General features: G+C 36.5%; 1 protein-coding gene across 3 annotated transcripts in view; it reads left to right on the top strand.

The window, feature by feature from the left end:
• Nucleotides 1–15,957, top strand: part of SCAPER (S-phase cyclin A associated protein in the ER) — a 525,678-nt gene that overhangs the window by 18,127 nt on the left and 491,594 nt on the right. For all 3 annotated transcript variants that reach the window (XM_058736955.1, XM_058736953.1, XM_058736954.1), the window contains exon 3: nt 9,856–9,973. In XM_058736955.1, coding sequence (XP_058592938.1) covers nt 9,856–9,973 — 118 coding nt within the window. The remainder of the gene's footprint in view (nt 1–9,855; nt 9,974–15,957) is intronic.

Here is a 15,957-nt window from a genome sequence, read left to right as displayed (position 1 = left end):
TCTTGCGTTTTTGATTTTAGACATTCTGACAGGTGTGATGTGATAGCTCATTGTGGTTTTGATTTGCATATCCCTGATGATCAGTGATGTTGAACATCTTTTCATGTGTCTGTTAGCTGTCTGTCTTTTGAGAAATGTCTGTTCCTGTTCTCTGCCCATTCCTTAATTGGATTATTTGCTTTTTTGTGTGTTGAGTTGTATAAGTTCTTTATATATTTTGGATACTAACCCTTTATCAGATATGTCCTTTGCAAATATCTTCTTCCATTCCATAGGTTGTCTTTTAGTTTTGTTGATTATTTCCTTTGTGCAGAAGGCTTTTATTTTCATGTAGTCCCATGCCTCAGGAGACATATGTAGAAAAATGCTGCTATAGCCAATGTCAGAGAAATAAACTGCCTGTGCTTTTTTCTAGAATTTTTATGGTTTTAGGTCACATTTAAGTCTTTAATTCATTTTGAATTTATTTTTGTGTATGGTGTAAGAAAGTGGTCCAGTTTCATTGATTTGCTTATAGCTGTCAGCTATTCCCAACAGCATTTGTTGAAGAGACTGTCTTTTCTCCATTGTATACACTTGCTCCCTTTGTCAAATATTAATTGACCATGGGGCGCCTGGGTGGCGCAGTCGGTTAAGCGTCCGACTTCAGCCAGGTCACGATCTCGCGGTCCGTGAGTTCGAGCCCCGCGTCAGGCTCTGGGCTGATGGCTCGGAGCCTGGAGCCTGTTTCCGGTTCTGTGTCTCCCTCTCTCTCTGCCCCTCCCCCGTTCATGCTATGTCTCTCTCTGTCCCAAAAATAAATAAAAAACGTTGAAAAAAAAAAATTAAAAAAAAAAAATATTAATTGACCATGAATGTTGACATATTTGTAGGCTCTCTATTCAGTTCTGTTGATCTATGTTTTTATGCCAGTACTATACTGTTTTGATTATTATGGCTTTGTAATATAACTTGAAATCTGGGATTGTGATACCTCCAATTTTGTTGTTCTTTTTCAAGTTGGTTTCTTTTTTTTTTTTTTTTTTTTTTTTTTTTTTGCCGTTTGGGGTCTTCTGTGGTTCCATATAAATTTTAGGTTAGTTTGTTCTAGTTCTGTGAAGAATGCTGTTGGTATTTTGATACGGATTGCATTAAATCTGTAGGTTGCTTTGGGTAGTAGGGACATTTTAACAATATTTGTTCTCCTAGTCCACGAGCATGGAATATCTTTCCACCTCTTTGTGTTGTCTTCAATATCTTTCATCATTGTTTTATAGTTTTCAGAGTCTTTCACCTTTTTGGTTAAATGTATTTCCAGGTATTTTATTATTTTTGGTGCAATTCTGAATGGGATTGTTTTTTTAATTCTCTTTCTGCTACTTCATTATTAGCTTATGGAAATGCGGTGGATTTCTGTGTATTGATTTTGAATCCTGTGGCCTCACTGAGTTTATTGTTCTAGTAGTTTTTTGGTGGAATTCTTAGGGTTTTTGATATATTGTATGATTCATTTGCAAATAGTTGAAGTTTTACTTCTTCCTTACTGATTTGGATGCCTTTTATTTCTTTTTCTTGTCTGATTGTTGTGGCTAGGACTTCCAGGACTATGTTGAATAAACATGGTAAGAGTGGACATCCTTGTCTTCTTCCTGATCTTAGCTCTCAGTTTTTGATGTTGTTTGCTGTGAGTTTTTCATATATGGCCTTTATTATGTTGAGATATATTAACTCTCAACCTATGTGGGTGAGGGTTTTAATCATGAATGGATGTTGTACTTTGTCAGGTGCTTTTTCTGCATCTGTTGAAAGGATCATATGGTTTTTATCCTTTCTCTTGTTATGATATAGCAAGTTGATTGATTTGTGAATATTGAACCAGTCTTGCAACCCAGGAGTGAATCCCACTTAATCGTGGTGAATGATTTTTTTATATTGTTGGATTTGGTTTGTTAGTATTTTGTTGAGGGTTTTTACATCTGTGTTCAATAGAGATAGTGGCCTGTAGTTCTCTTTGTTTGTTACGTCTTTATCTGATTTTGGTATCAGGATAATGCTGGCATCATAGAATGAATTTGGAAGCTTTTCTTCCTCTTCTATTTTCTGAAATAGTTTGATAGTATAGGTATTAACTCTTCATTAAATGTTGAGTAGAATTCGCTTGTTGAAGTTCTTTGGTCCTGGATTTTGTTTTTTGGGAGTTTGTTTTTTTGACTATTGATTCACATTGATTGCTGGTAATCAGTCTGTTCAGATTTTTTTTTTAATTTTTTAATGTTTTATTTTTTTATTTTTTTGAGAGCGTTCTTACGGGTGCGAGATAGAGTAAGAGTGGGGGAGGGGCAGAGAGAGATGGAGACACAGAAAGTGAAGAAGGCTCCAGGCTCTGAGCTGTCAGCATGGAGCCCAACACAGGGCTCACACTTGGGAATCGTGAGATCATGACCTGAGTCACAGTTGATCGCTCAACTGACTGAGCCACTCAGGCATCTCTGTTCAGATTTTCTATTTCTTCTGATTTCATTTTTGGTAGTTTATATGTTTCTAGAAATGTATCCATTTCTTCTAGGTTGTCCAATTTGTTGGCATATAATTTTTCATAATATTCTTTTACAGTTCTTTGTATTTACATTATTTCTGTTGGTATTTCTCCTTTTTTCATTTCTGATTTTGTTTGAGTCCTCTCTGTCTCTCTCTTTGATGAGTCTGGCTAAAGGTTTATCAATTTTGTTGACTTTTTTTTTTTTTAATTTTTTTTAAAAAAAAAATTTTTTTTTTTTTTTTTTAACATTTATTTATTTTTGAGACAGAGAGAGACAGAGCATGAACGGGGGAGGGGCAGAGAGAGAGGGAGACACAGAATCTGAAACAGGCTCCAGGCTCTGAGCTGTCAGCACAGAGCCCGATGCGGGGCTGGAACTCACGGACCGCGAGATCATGACCTGAGCTGAAGTCGGACGCTCAACCGACCAAGCCACCCAGGCGCCCCTGTTGACTTTTTTAATTAAAAAAATTTTGGGGGCGCCTGGGTGGCTCAGTCGGTTGAGCATCCGACTTCGGTTCAGGTCACGATCTCGCGGTCCGTGAGTTCGAGCCCCGCGTCAGGCTCTGGGCTGACAGCTCAGAGCCTGGAGCCTGTTTCAGATTCTGTGTCTCCCTCTCTCTCTGCCCCTCCCCCGTTCATGCTCTGTCTCTCTCTGTCTCAAAAGTAAATAAATGTTAAAAAAAAAGAATTTTTTTAATGTTTATTTTTGAGAGAGAAAGAGAGAGCAGGAGAGGGGCAGAGAGAGAGAGGGAGACACAGAATCAGAAGCAGGCTCCAGGTTTTGAGCTGTCAGCACAGAGCCCAACACAGGGCTTGAACTCACCAACCTTGAGATCATGACCTGAGCTGAAGTTGGACACTTAACCGACTGAGCCACTCAGGCACTCCTGTTGATCTTTTTGAAGAACCAGCTCCTTATGGGGTACCTGAGTGGCACAGTTGGTTAAGCGTCTGATTTTGGTTCAGGTCATGATCTTGTGGTTCCTGAGTTCAAGCCCCACATCAGGTGCAGTGCAGTGCTGAGCCTTCGTGGGATTCTTTGTGTCTCTGTCTCTCTGCCCTCCGCCTCCATTTGCATTCTCTCTCTCTCTCAAAATAATTAATTAAAAAAAAAAAAAAAAACAACAAACCAGCTCCTTATTTCATTGTTCTGTTCTATTGGTTTTTTAGTTTCTGTTTCATTTATTTCTTCTCTCATCTTTATTATGTCCTTCCTTGTACTGGTTTTGGATTTTGTTATTCTTTTCATATTATTCCTTTAGGTGAAAGTTTAGGTTCTTTAAGATGTTTCTTTCCTCATGAGGTAGACCTGTGTTGCTCTAAATTTCCCTTTTAGAACAGCTTTTGCTGCATCCCAAAGATTTTGGACCATTGTGTTATGATTTTCATTTGTCTACATGTATTTTTTTTTATTTTGTTTGAGTTTTTGGTTGATGTATTCATTGTTCAATAGCATGTTATTTAACCTCCATGTATTTGTGTTCTTTCCAGGTTTTTTCTTTTGGTTCATTTCTAGTTTCATAGTGTTGTGGTTGGAAAAGATGCATGGCATGACTTCAGTCTCTTTGAATTTGTTGAGACTTGTTTTGTGGCCTAACACGTGATCTATTCTGGAGAATATTCCTTGTGCACATGAAAATAATGTGTATTCTGTTGTTTTATGATAGAATGTTCTGAATATATCTGTTAAATTCTTCTGGTGCATTGTGTCATTCAAAGCTACTATTTCCTTGTTGATTTTCTCTTTGGATGAGTTATCTGTTGACATTAAGTGTGGTATTAAAATCCCCTAGTATTACTGAATTACTGTTATTTACTTTCTTTATGTTCCATACTAGCTGCCTTATGTATTTGGGTTCCACCATGTTGGGTGCATAAATATTTACAATTGTTGTATATTCTTGTTGGATTGCTCTTTTTATAATTATGTAGTATCCTTTTTGTCTCTCGTTACAGTCTTTGTTTTAATGTCTATTTTTTAAGCATTGCTACTTCAGCTTTCTTTTCCCTTTGCATGATAAATGTTTTTCTATCCCTTTGCTTTTTTTTTTTTTTTTAAATAATTTATTGTCAAGCTAGCTAACATACATTGTATATACAGTGTAGTCTTGGCTTCGGGAGTAGAGTCCCATGATTCAACACTTATATACAACATCCAGTGCTGATCCCAACAAGTGTCCTCCTCAATGCCATCATCCATTTTCCTCACTCCCAACCCCTCACCCCCATCAACATTCAGTTCCCCTTTTTTTTATTAACTTTTTTTTAATGTTTATATTTGAGAGAGAGAGAGAATGAGGGAGCATGAGCAGGGGAGGGGTCAGAGAGAGAGAGAGAGAGAGAGAGAGAGACATAATCTGAAGCAGGCTCCAGGCTCCAAGCTATCAGCACAGGGCCCAAGGTAGGGCTCAAACTCAACGACCGTGAGATCATTACCTGAGCTGATGTTGGATACTTAACCAACTGAACCACCCTGGCACCCCAAGTTTGTTCTCTGTATTTAAGAGTCTCTTATGGTTTGCCTCCTTCTCTGTTTGTAACTTATTTGTCCTTCCCTTCCTCTATTGTCTTCTGTTTCTCAAGTTGCACACGAGTGAAAACATGATATCTGTCTTTTTCTGAATGACTTATTTCACTTAGCATTGACTGTTGTTGATAGTGCTGCTGTAAACATTGGGGTACATGTGCCACTATGAATCAGCATTCCTGCATTCTTTAGATAAATTCCTAGTAGTGCAATTGCTAGGTCAAAGGGTAGTTCTATTTTTAATATTTTGAGGGACGTCCATACTGTTTTCCAGAGTGGCTGCACTAGTTTGCATTCCCACCAACCGTGTAAGAGGGTTCCCGTTTCTCTACATCCTTGCCAATATCTGTTGCTTCCTGAGTTGCTAATTTTAGCCACTCTGACCAGTGTCAGGTGGTGTCTCAGTGTGATTTTGATTTGTATTTCCCTGATGATGAGTGATGTTGAGCATCTTTCATATGTCTGTTGGCCATCTGGATGTCTTCTTTGGAAAAGTGTCTATTCATGTCTTCTGCCCATGTCTTCACTGGATTGTTTATTTTTCAGGTGTTGAGTTTGGTAAATTCTTTATAGATTTTCGATACTAACCCTTTATCCGATGTGTCATTTGCAAATATCTTCTCCCATTCTGTCATTTGCCTTTCAGTTTTGTTGATTGTTTCCTTTGCAGTACAGAAGTCTTTTATCTTGATGAGATCCCGAGATCCCAATAGTTCATTTTTGCTTTTATTTCCCTGGCCTTCGGAGATGTGTCGAGTAAGAAGTTGCTATGGCTGAGGTCAAAGAGGTTGTTGCCTGTCTTCTCCTCTAGGGTTCTGATGGTTTCTTGTCTCACATTTAAGTCTTTCATCCATTTTGAGTTTATTTTTATGTATGGTGTAAGAAAGTGGTCCAGTTTCATTCTTCTGCATGTTGCTGTCCAGTTCTCCAGGCACCATTTGCTAAAGAGACTGCCTTTTTTCCATTGGATACTCTTTCCTGCTTTGACAAAGATGAGTTGGCCATACATTTGTGGGTCCGTTTTTGGGTTCTCTATTCTGTTCCATTGGTCTGTGTGCCTGTTTTTGTGCCAACACCATAGTGTCTTGATGATTACAACTTTGTAGTAGAGACTAAAGTCTGGGATTGTGATGCCTCCTACTTTGGTTTTCTTCTTCAATATTACTTTGGCTGTTTGGGGTCTTTTGTGGTTTCATACAAATTTTAGGATTGTTTGTCTAGCTCTGTGAAAAATGCTGGTGTTATTTTGGTTGGGATTGCATTGAATGTGTAGATTGTTTTGGGTAGTATCAACATGTTAACAATATTTGTTCTTCCAATCCATGAGAATGGAATGTTTTTCCATTTCTTTGTGTCTTCTCCAATTTCTTTCATAAGTTTTCTATAGTTAAACATATAGATCTTTTACATCTTTGGTTACATTTATTTCTATGTATTTTATGGTTCTTGGTGCAATTCCAAATGGGATCGATTTCTTGATTTCTCTTTCTGTTGCTTCATTATTGGTGCATAGAAATGCAACCGATTTCTGTACACTGATTTTTGTATCCTGCAACCTTGCTGAATTCATGTATCAGTTCTAGCAGCTTTTTGGTGGAGTCTTTCAGGTTTTCCATGTAGAGTGTCATGTCATGTGCAAAAAGTGAGTCTGAACTTCTTCTTTGCCAATTTAGATGCCTTTTATTACATTTTGTTGTCACATGGTCATCTATCTGTAAGAAACCAGAAAGTGTTATCTAGCTTTGTAGCAGGAGAAAAACCTAGTGGTTTTGGTGAACATATTATTGTCTCTGTCCCAGAGGCTGTTATAATAATTTATGCTTGACATGGTAATGGCTCAGACTAGGGTAATACTAGTGGATTTATAATTTCAAGATATATGTAGGGATAGAATTGGTAATATTTGATAACTGTTCTAACAGATCTCAAAACAAAGTAGCTCATATAAAATTGCAATTTATTTTTGTCCATTGTGATAGTCCAAATAGCCTCAGTTCATTTATGGCTTTATTCAGTCTTTAGAAAGATGTGAAATACCAGTAAGATCTGACAAAGTTATCATTCTGTTAGGGAAACTGAACCAGTCACTCAGTTTCTGAGATAAGTTTGTGGTTTGTAAAAATGTAAATGCTACAATTCTTAGAGTTTTAATGTACTCCTGGTGTTCAGTGACTGGTAATCTTATCTTCATTCTATTTAAAATATGAAGGGCTTAGTAGTGGGAATTTAAAACAAAGGGTCTTGAGGCACCTGGGTAAGGCTCAGTCGGTAAGCATCTGACTTTGGCTCAAGTCATGATCTTGTGGTTTATGAGTTCGAACCCCACATGGGGACATGCTGACAGTGTGGAGTCTCCTTTGGATCCTCTGTCTCCCTGTCTCTGCTTCTTCCCTGCTTGTCTCTCTTTCTCTCAAAAATAAAATAAAAAACATTAAAAAAATACAGAGGTCTTTCCTGAATTATTTGAAAAGCTGAAAACCATCTTAAAAAGGATGGGGCTTTCATTTTATGAGCAAGTAGTATTATGGATGGATTTTGAAGAATTTATAAGGAGTAGTTACTTTTATGGAGTTACAAACATAAAAATTTAATAAATGGTGCTTGAAACCAGTTCAGGATTATGAACCAAGTTGCTTAAAGTGGAAATTATTCAGGGGAAAAATAGGTTGAAACTTCTTTTCCCAATCTAGGAGCAAGTCTCAGAAATTATATGCATAAATCATAAACTGAGAGTTAAACATAAAAACTTTAATTCAAGACCGGTATTTATTTCTTTTATTGAAACATTTAGTATTTGAACAAGCCTCTGCAAAATCTCCATATGGCACTAGGTGGCACACTGTGACTTTGGATGAAAATAATATATTTTGTTTACGTCTCCTGGAAGAAAAGAACTTAGATGAAAATTTTGTTTGAAATAGATAATCTGTAATGTTATGAAGTATCTCAGAGTCATTTATTGAATACCAAGCCCTGATGCTGAGATTAAAATGTTTAAAACTACTGTACTTTAAGTTACTACTGACATCCTTACAATAATAGGGTTATTAAAAATGACTAGAATTTATTAGTTTATTGAAGAGTTCACTCAGCATATATTACAGAATTCACCTATACTTTTATGGAAAAATGATTTTCAGTCAGGCGTTGTTGTAAGATGAATGTTATACTGGTTTTGCATATGAAATATTAGAATTAAGAATTAAAATAAAGTCTTGAGCTAGTAGCTCTTTCTTTGAATGTGTGCATGTGTACTGAATATAAAAGAACTAACTTTGCAAAATTTATGGTAGAACTGAAACATTTATAGAAGAAAAGAATATTAGATTTCCAGTTTTCTGTTCAGACATTACTGCAGCATTGCTATCTTGTGATAACTTTAGTTCCTAGAAATTCATGAATTTATGAAGACTCTTGAGTTAGAGAATAATGTATAGAATGATGGATTTTGTGATCTGATATGTATCTCCATTTATCTACCTGTAAGATTTTATGTGATTGCATAATTGTTGGAAATATCTGAAATTATCGGAAAAAGAGCTGAAGAGCAGGCCACCTACTTAAACTTGTTCATCTGGCCTGAAAGAAATAGTTATACTCCTTGGTTAAACAATGCTTAGGTAACCTAAATGATAGATGCCAATCTAAGTTATCTATAGAGCTAATAATCATTGGGTGATGAGTTTAATCAAAAGGAGATTTTATTGTGTTAAATTTATTGGAAAGTATGGGAATAGAGATGATTCAAGAATTTTGCACAGGATGGAGTTGGAAGAGTGGTCACAGATTAATGAGTTTTGGTGTAAGCTTATGAGTTAGGTAAGTAGATGCCATGTGGATATCCGGTGTAAAGTCAGAGGAATGAAAGAATGTAGGGGTAGGTATTTATTTTAAAGATGTAAAAGTTAAATTCTGGCTGCTTTCATACAAAAACTATGATTGAGTAGTTGTCACAGAGATTGTATGGCCTGCAAAGCCTGAAATAAATTATTATCTGGCCCTTTGTAGAAGTTTGTTGACCCATGCTTTAGAGGGTAATGCCTTTTTCTTCTCTTCAAGTCATACCGCTCGTCAAGCAGTTTCTTTGAGAATAATGTATTGCTTTCTTTCACATACTCCCACAATAAACAAGCAATTAAAATTAACCAGTAGGTGAGGAGAACCCAAAATGGAATGTGAATAATGTAATCACACTGAAAGTGGTGAGGATGGGAAGTACTAATTTAAGTAATTTTGGAAAACAAAATGCAGTACTTTGGATGCTGTAAGGCTAAAGATAAGAACTTTATAGAAATGTGATCTTAATAATATGTTTCTCAGAGTTGTGGGCTCACAATTATGAAACTATTTTATTTGTATGTTAGAATTGAACATGTAAGTAAATTCAGATAATGAGAACTGAGTTTCTCACTGGTAGAGAAAGAAATTACAAATGAAGAAAGGGAAAGAGTAAAATCAACCATACGCGTGGGATTAAAATCAGAGGTATCAGACCTGTGATACGTAAGTGGTGGTGCTACAGTGTGTACACAGCAGTATTTGTGCTTCTTAGAAGAGCACATTTCCAAACTGAAGATTGTATTTATTCTTGAAGTAATTTGTTTATTTTTAAAGTTGTAAAATCAGTCTTTTTAGAAATAAAAAATCTCTGACTTACTTTCTTTTCCTCGTTTAATCTTTCAATCCCAAATTAGTTTTAAGTGTTTCCTTTATGAGAAAATGTGAGAAATAATGAATTTGTCAGCCAAATATATTTTATATGTTGACTAATCTAAAATATAATAAATACTCTCTTTTCTCTATATAGGCTTCATTCCAGCGCTCTAATAGTCATGACAAAGTAAGGAGAATAGTTGCGGAGGAGGGTCGTACAGCAAGAAATCTGATAGCTTGGAGTGTTCCACTAGAAAGCAAAGATGATGATGGTATGTGTTTTTAAAAAGTTTCATTTTTGTTGTAAATTAGGAGGATATATTTAGCCCTAAACAGTAGATAGACCGAAAACAGTTTACAATTCAAACTCTTGAGCAAATTGGCATGCATTAAATAGGAAATAACTTTTCTGTTGCTTTTTTATCTTAGCTAATATACAAATGGTTTCATGAAAGTGTTAGTTTTGCTCTTTCACATAGGAAGGAATGTGGGTTATGATTGGCATATTAATTTTCTTTTTTAAGTTATAGGAGATTTAGATTTTTTCTTTTGTTAAATTCTTCTGAAAATAAAGAGGCTTTAAAATTTTACTGTATTCACTACAGTTACCTAGGTATAGTTTAATATAATGTTTTAGAAAATAAAAGATGAGTGTATTTCTTTAGTTATTATTTGAACTAGTTCTTTCACTTCAATGGGTAGAATGATTGTGAGCACTGCCTAGATCCTGGGGATCCAGAAGATTGTCTGGGGATATAGAAAAAAGGAGGGTGGAGTGTGCCAAAGGGCACCTCACTTTGAAATTTTCTGAGGGCTTGTAGAATATTCCTCATATTGGGTTTGTGTGATGTCCTTTCATGATTAGATTCAGTTACATATTTTTGGAGGGATTCTGTAGAAATTATGTTGTGTCCTTTTCAGGACATCATAGGAGGCACAAGATAGTGGTTTTGTTTTGTTACTATCGATGTCAACATTTACCACTTGGTTATCTTCTGAGTTTCTCTACTGTTAAGTGACTAACTTTTTCCTTTGTAATTAATAAGTAATATGTGGTAAGATAGTTTGAAACTATGTAAATATCTCTTAAAACAGTCTACCCACTACTTTCAGCTTCTGTTGATAATTCTTAGCTGAGTAAGTTATTACTTCTGGTGGTTGTAAAATGGTGATTTGCTAACCTCAGCGTTCCTTCTATACTTATTAACTGACATTTAAAAAAAAAGATTTATTGATTTTTGAGAGAGAAAATGTAAATGTGGAAGGGGCAGAGAGAAGGGGGGACATATAATCCAAAGCAGGCTCTGAGCTGACAGCAGACAACCCGATGCGGAGCTTGAACTCCTGCACCATGAGATCATGACCTGAGCCAAAGTTGGAGGCTCAACCAACTGAGCCAACCAGGTGCCCCTAGCTGACATTTTATTAAAAAGTGTATTTATTTATTTTTGAAAGAGAGTGAGTGCGTACACACAAGTGGATGAGGGGCAGAGAGAGAGAGAGGGAGAGAGGGAGACACAGAATCCAAAGCAGGCTCCAGGCTGTGAGCTGTCAGCACAGAGCATGACTCTGGGTTTGAACTCACAAACTGTAAGATCATAACCTGAGCCAAAATCAGCGCTTAATCAACTGAGCCACCCAGATGCCCCTATTAGCTGACATTCTAATGTAAGGAAGAGCTTTCTCTTTTCTCTTTGTATTTATATGTGTAAGTTTATATTTGTTTAAATTTGCATGGGGTCATGATTTCTAATTTAATTTAATTTCTTATTTAAAGTTATAATCTATCACTCTGTTTTGATGCTTAAATTGTTCTAGGTTTGTCTTAATTGTTCTGTCAGTGGGAGACCTGTTTTAAGCTGGCTTCTGTTTCCTTTTGACATATTTTTCTTCTTTGAGAACACCCTTACCCAGCAGGATGTTTCAAGCCATATAAGAGTTCATCTGTGTTTTATTCTTTTGAATTTACTTTACGTTTACATATATTTTTTAAAATATAAAATTTTTTGTCAAGTTGGTTTCCATACAACACCCAGTGCTCATCCCAACAGGTGCCCTCCTCAATGCCCATCACCCACTTGCCCCTCCCTCCCACCCCCCATCAACCCTCAGTTTATTCTCAGTTTTTAAGAGTCTCTTATGGTTTACCTCCTTCCCTCTCTGTGTATGTTTACCTATTTTTTACATTTTATCTTGCTTTTTATACTTTTTTACTTAAAAGTTTATTTTATCTGTATTTTACTTTCTACACTTTTATCTCTGATCCCTTTGTAGTTTATTCTTGCATATTGTGTGAGGTGTGGGTCTCATTTTATCTTTTCCCATATAGTAAACAAGTTGCTCCAGCATCACTTACTATAAAGTCCATCTTGGCCCCATTTTTTTTGAGATGTCAGCTTATCATAAATTGAATTTCCATATGTAGTTATGTTCTATTTCACTGGGGTGTTCATTCATGTATGAAGGCCATGCTGTTTTAATTATAGAGGCATTATAGTATATTAAAATATCTGTTTAGGAAAAAAAAAAAAAAAAAAAAAAAAAAAAGGGGCGCCTGGGTGGCGCAGTCGGTTAAGCGTCCGACTTCAGCCAGGTCACGATCTCGCGGTCCGTGAGTTCGAGCCCCGCGTCGGGCTCTGGGCTGATGGCTCGGAGCCTGGAGCCTGTTTCGGATTCTGTGTCTCCCTCTCTCTCTGCCCCTCCCCCGTTCATGCTCTGTCTCTCTCTGTCCCAAAAATAAATAAAAAACGTTGGAAAAAAAAAAATTTAAAATATCTGTTTAGGGGTGCCTGGGTGGCTCAGTTGGTTAAGCATCCACCTTCGCCTCAGGTCGTCTCACGGCTCGAGGGTTCAGGCCCTGCATTGGGCTCTGTGCTGACAACTCCCCTGCTCACACACGGTCTCTCTCTCAAAAATAAACATTAAAAAAAAATTAAAAAAAAAATCTGTTTGGACCAGTCCTCCCTCAGTAGCTTTTCTTTGTCAGTCTTCCTAGATATTTTTAAGGAACAGTTACTTTGAATCAAAAATTACTGAATAGAGAGGGAAATTAAATTTGTCTTAAAAATTTTTTTAAATGTTTATTTTTTGAGAGAGCAGAAGCGAATGAACTGATGGGACTATTGAACTGTTGGGGAGGGGCGGAGAGAGATGGAAACACAGAATCTGAAGCAGGCTCCAGGCTCTGAGCTGTCAGCACAGAGCCTGACATGGGACTTGAACTCATGAACTGTGAGATCATGATGAGCCGAAGTCAGACACTTAACCAACTGAGCCACTGAGGCATCCCAAATTTATCTTTTTTATATTTAGCTCTATTCTAGCCAAAAAATATTTTTTTTTAATTTAAATCCAAGTTAGGTAACATATAGTGTAATAATGATTTCAGGAATAGAATTTAATGATTCATCACTTACATATAACACCCAGTGCTCATCCCAACAAGTGTCCTCTTAATGCTCCATGCCCCTTTAGCTCTCCCCACCACCCAACACTCTGCCAGCAACCCTCACTCAGTTTGTCCTCTGTACTTAAGAGTTCTCTTATGGTTTGTCTCCTTTTGTTTTTATTATTTTTGCTTCCCTTATGTTCATGTGTTGTGTATCTTAAATTCCACGTGAGTGAAATCATATGATATTAGTCTTTCTCTGACAAATATCCTCTAGTTCCCTCCACATTTTGCAAGTGGCAGGATTTCATTCTTTTTGATCACCGAGTAATATTTGATTGTGTATATATATCACATCTTCTTTATCCATTCATCCGTCGATGGACATTTGGGCTCTTTCCATACTTTGGCTATTGTCGATAGTGCTGCTATAAACATAGAGGTGCATGTGCCCCTTCAAATCAGCACTCCTGTATCCTGTGGATAAATACCTGGTAGTGCAATTGCTAGATCATAGGGGCGGTTCTATTTTAATTTTTTGAGGAACGTCCATACTGTTTTCCAGAGTGGCTGAACCAGTTTGCATTCCCACCAGCAGTGCAAAAGAGATCCTCTTTCTCCGGATCTTTGCCAGCATCGGTTGTTGCCTGAGTTGTTAATGTTAGCCATTCTGACAGGTGTGAGATGGTATCTCATTGTGGTTTTGATTTGTATTTCCCTGATAAGGAGTGATGTTGAGCATTTTTTCATGTGTCTGTTAGCTATGTGGATGTTTTCCTTTGAAAAGTGTCTATTCATGTCTTTGCCCATTTCTTCACTGATTATTTGTTTTTTGAGCTTTGAGTTTGATTAAGTTCTTTACAGATTTTGGATATTAACCCTTTGTCTGCTATGTCATTTGCAAATATGTTCTCCCCTTTCGTTGGTTGTGGTTTATTTTGCTGATTGTTTCCTTTGTTGTGGAGAAGCTTTTTGTCTTGATGAGGTCCCTCCCAATAGTTCATTTTTGCTTTTGTTTCCCTTGCATGGAGGGAAGTAAGTTGCTGTGGCTGAGGTCAAAGAGGTTGTTGCCTGTTTTCTTCTCTAGAATTTTGATGGCTTCCTGTCTTACATTTAGACCTTTAATCCATTTTGAGTTTATTTTTGTGTATGGTGTAAGAAAGTGGTCCAGGTTCATTTTTCTGCATGTTGTTGTCCAGTTTCCCCCTCACCATTTGCTGGAAGAGACTATCTTTTTTCCACTAGATATTCTTTCTGCTTTGTCAAAGATTAGTTGGCCATACATTTGTGGATCCATTTTGGGTTCTCTGTTCTGGTCCATTGATCTGTGTGTCTGTTTATGTGCCAGTACCATACTGTCTTGATGATTACAGCTTTGTAATATAGCTTGAAGTTCGGAATTATGATGCCTCCAGCTTTGGTTATCTTTTTCAGGATTGCTTTGGCTATTCAGGGTCTTTTCTGGTTCCATACTAATTTTAGAATTGTTTGTTCTAGCTCTGTGAAGAATGTTGGTGTTATTTTGATAGGGATTGCATTGAATGTATAGCTTGCTTTGGGTAGTATTGACATTTTAACAATATTTGCTTTTCCAATCCATGAGCATGGAATGTTTTTTTTTGTGTCTTCAATTTCTTTCATAAGCTTTCTATAGTTTTTGGTGTATAGACTTTTCACATCTTTGGTTAGGTTTCTTCCTGGATATATTATGGTTTTGGTGCAATTGTAAATGGGATTGAGTCCTTGATTTCTCTTTTTGCTGTTTCATTATTGGTATATAGAAATGCAACCGATTTCTGTACATTGATTTTATATCCTGTGACTTTGCTGAACTCATGGATCAGTCCTACCAGTTTTTTGGTGGAGTCTTTTGGGTTTTTCATATAGAGTATCATGTCCTTTGCAAAGAGTGAATGTTTGACTTCCTCCTTGCTGATTTGGATGCCTTTTATTTCTTTGTGTTGTCTGCTGAGGCTGGGATTTCCAACGCTGTGTTGAATAACAGTGGTGAGAGTGGACATCCTTGTCATGTTCCTGACCTTAGGGGAAAAGCTCTCAGTTTTTCCCCATTGAGGATGATATCAGTGGTGGGTTTTGTATATGGCCTTTATGATCTTGATGTGTGATCCTTCTATACCTATTTTTTTGTATAAAAGTTTTTTATCAAGAAAGGATGCTGTATTCTACATCTATTGAGAGGATCATGTGGTTCTTATCCTTTCTTTTATCAATGCAGTGTATCACATTGATTAATTTGGAGATATTGAACCAGCTCTGTATCCCAGGAATAAATTCCACTTGATCGTGGTGAATGATTCTGTTAATGTATTGTTGGATCCAGTTTCCTAGTATCTTGTTGAGAATTTTTGCATACATGTTCTTCAGGGAAATTAGTCTGTACTTTTCCTTTTTAGTGGGATCTTGTCTGGTTTTAGAATCAAGGTAATGGTGGCCTCATAGAACAAGTTTGGAATTTTTCCTTCAATTGCTATTTCTTGGAACAGCAAGGTATTAACTCTTCTTTACATGTTTAGTAGAATTCCCCTGGAAAGCCATCCAGCCCTGGATTCTTGTTTGTTGGTACATTTTTGATCACTGATTCAATTTTTTACTGGTTATGGGTCTGTTCAAATTTTCTATTTCTTTTTGTTTCAATTTTGGTAGTTTATGTGTTTCTAGGAATTTTCCATTTCTTCCAGATTGCCCAGTTTGTTGGCCTATAATTGCTCATACTATTCTCTTAATATTGTTTATAATTTTGCAGTGTTGGTTGTGATCTCTCCTCTTTCATTCATGATTTTATTTATTTGGGTTCTTTTCCATTTTCTTAAAAAAATTTTTTTTTTAGTGTTTATTTTTGAGAGAGAG

The sequence above is a fragment of the Neofelis nebulosa genome, chromosome 7, assembly GCF_028018385.1.
Source record: "Neofelis nebulosa isolate mNeoNeb1 chromosome 7, mNeoNeb1.pri, whole genome shotgun sequence".
In the NCBI taxonomy this organism is placed as follows: Eukaryota; Metazoa; Chordata; class Mammalia; order Carnivora; family Felidae; genus Neofelis; species Neofelis nebulosa.
This window is presented reverse-complemented; position numbering and strand designations above follow the sequence as displayed.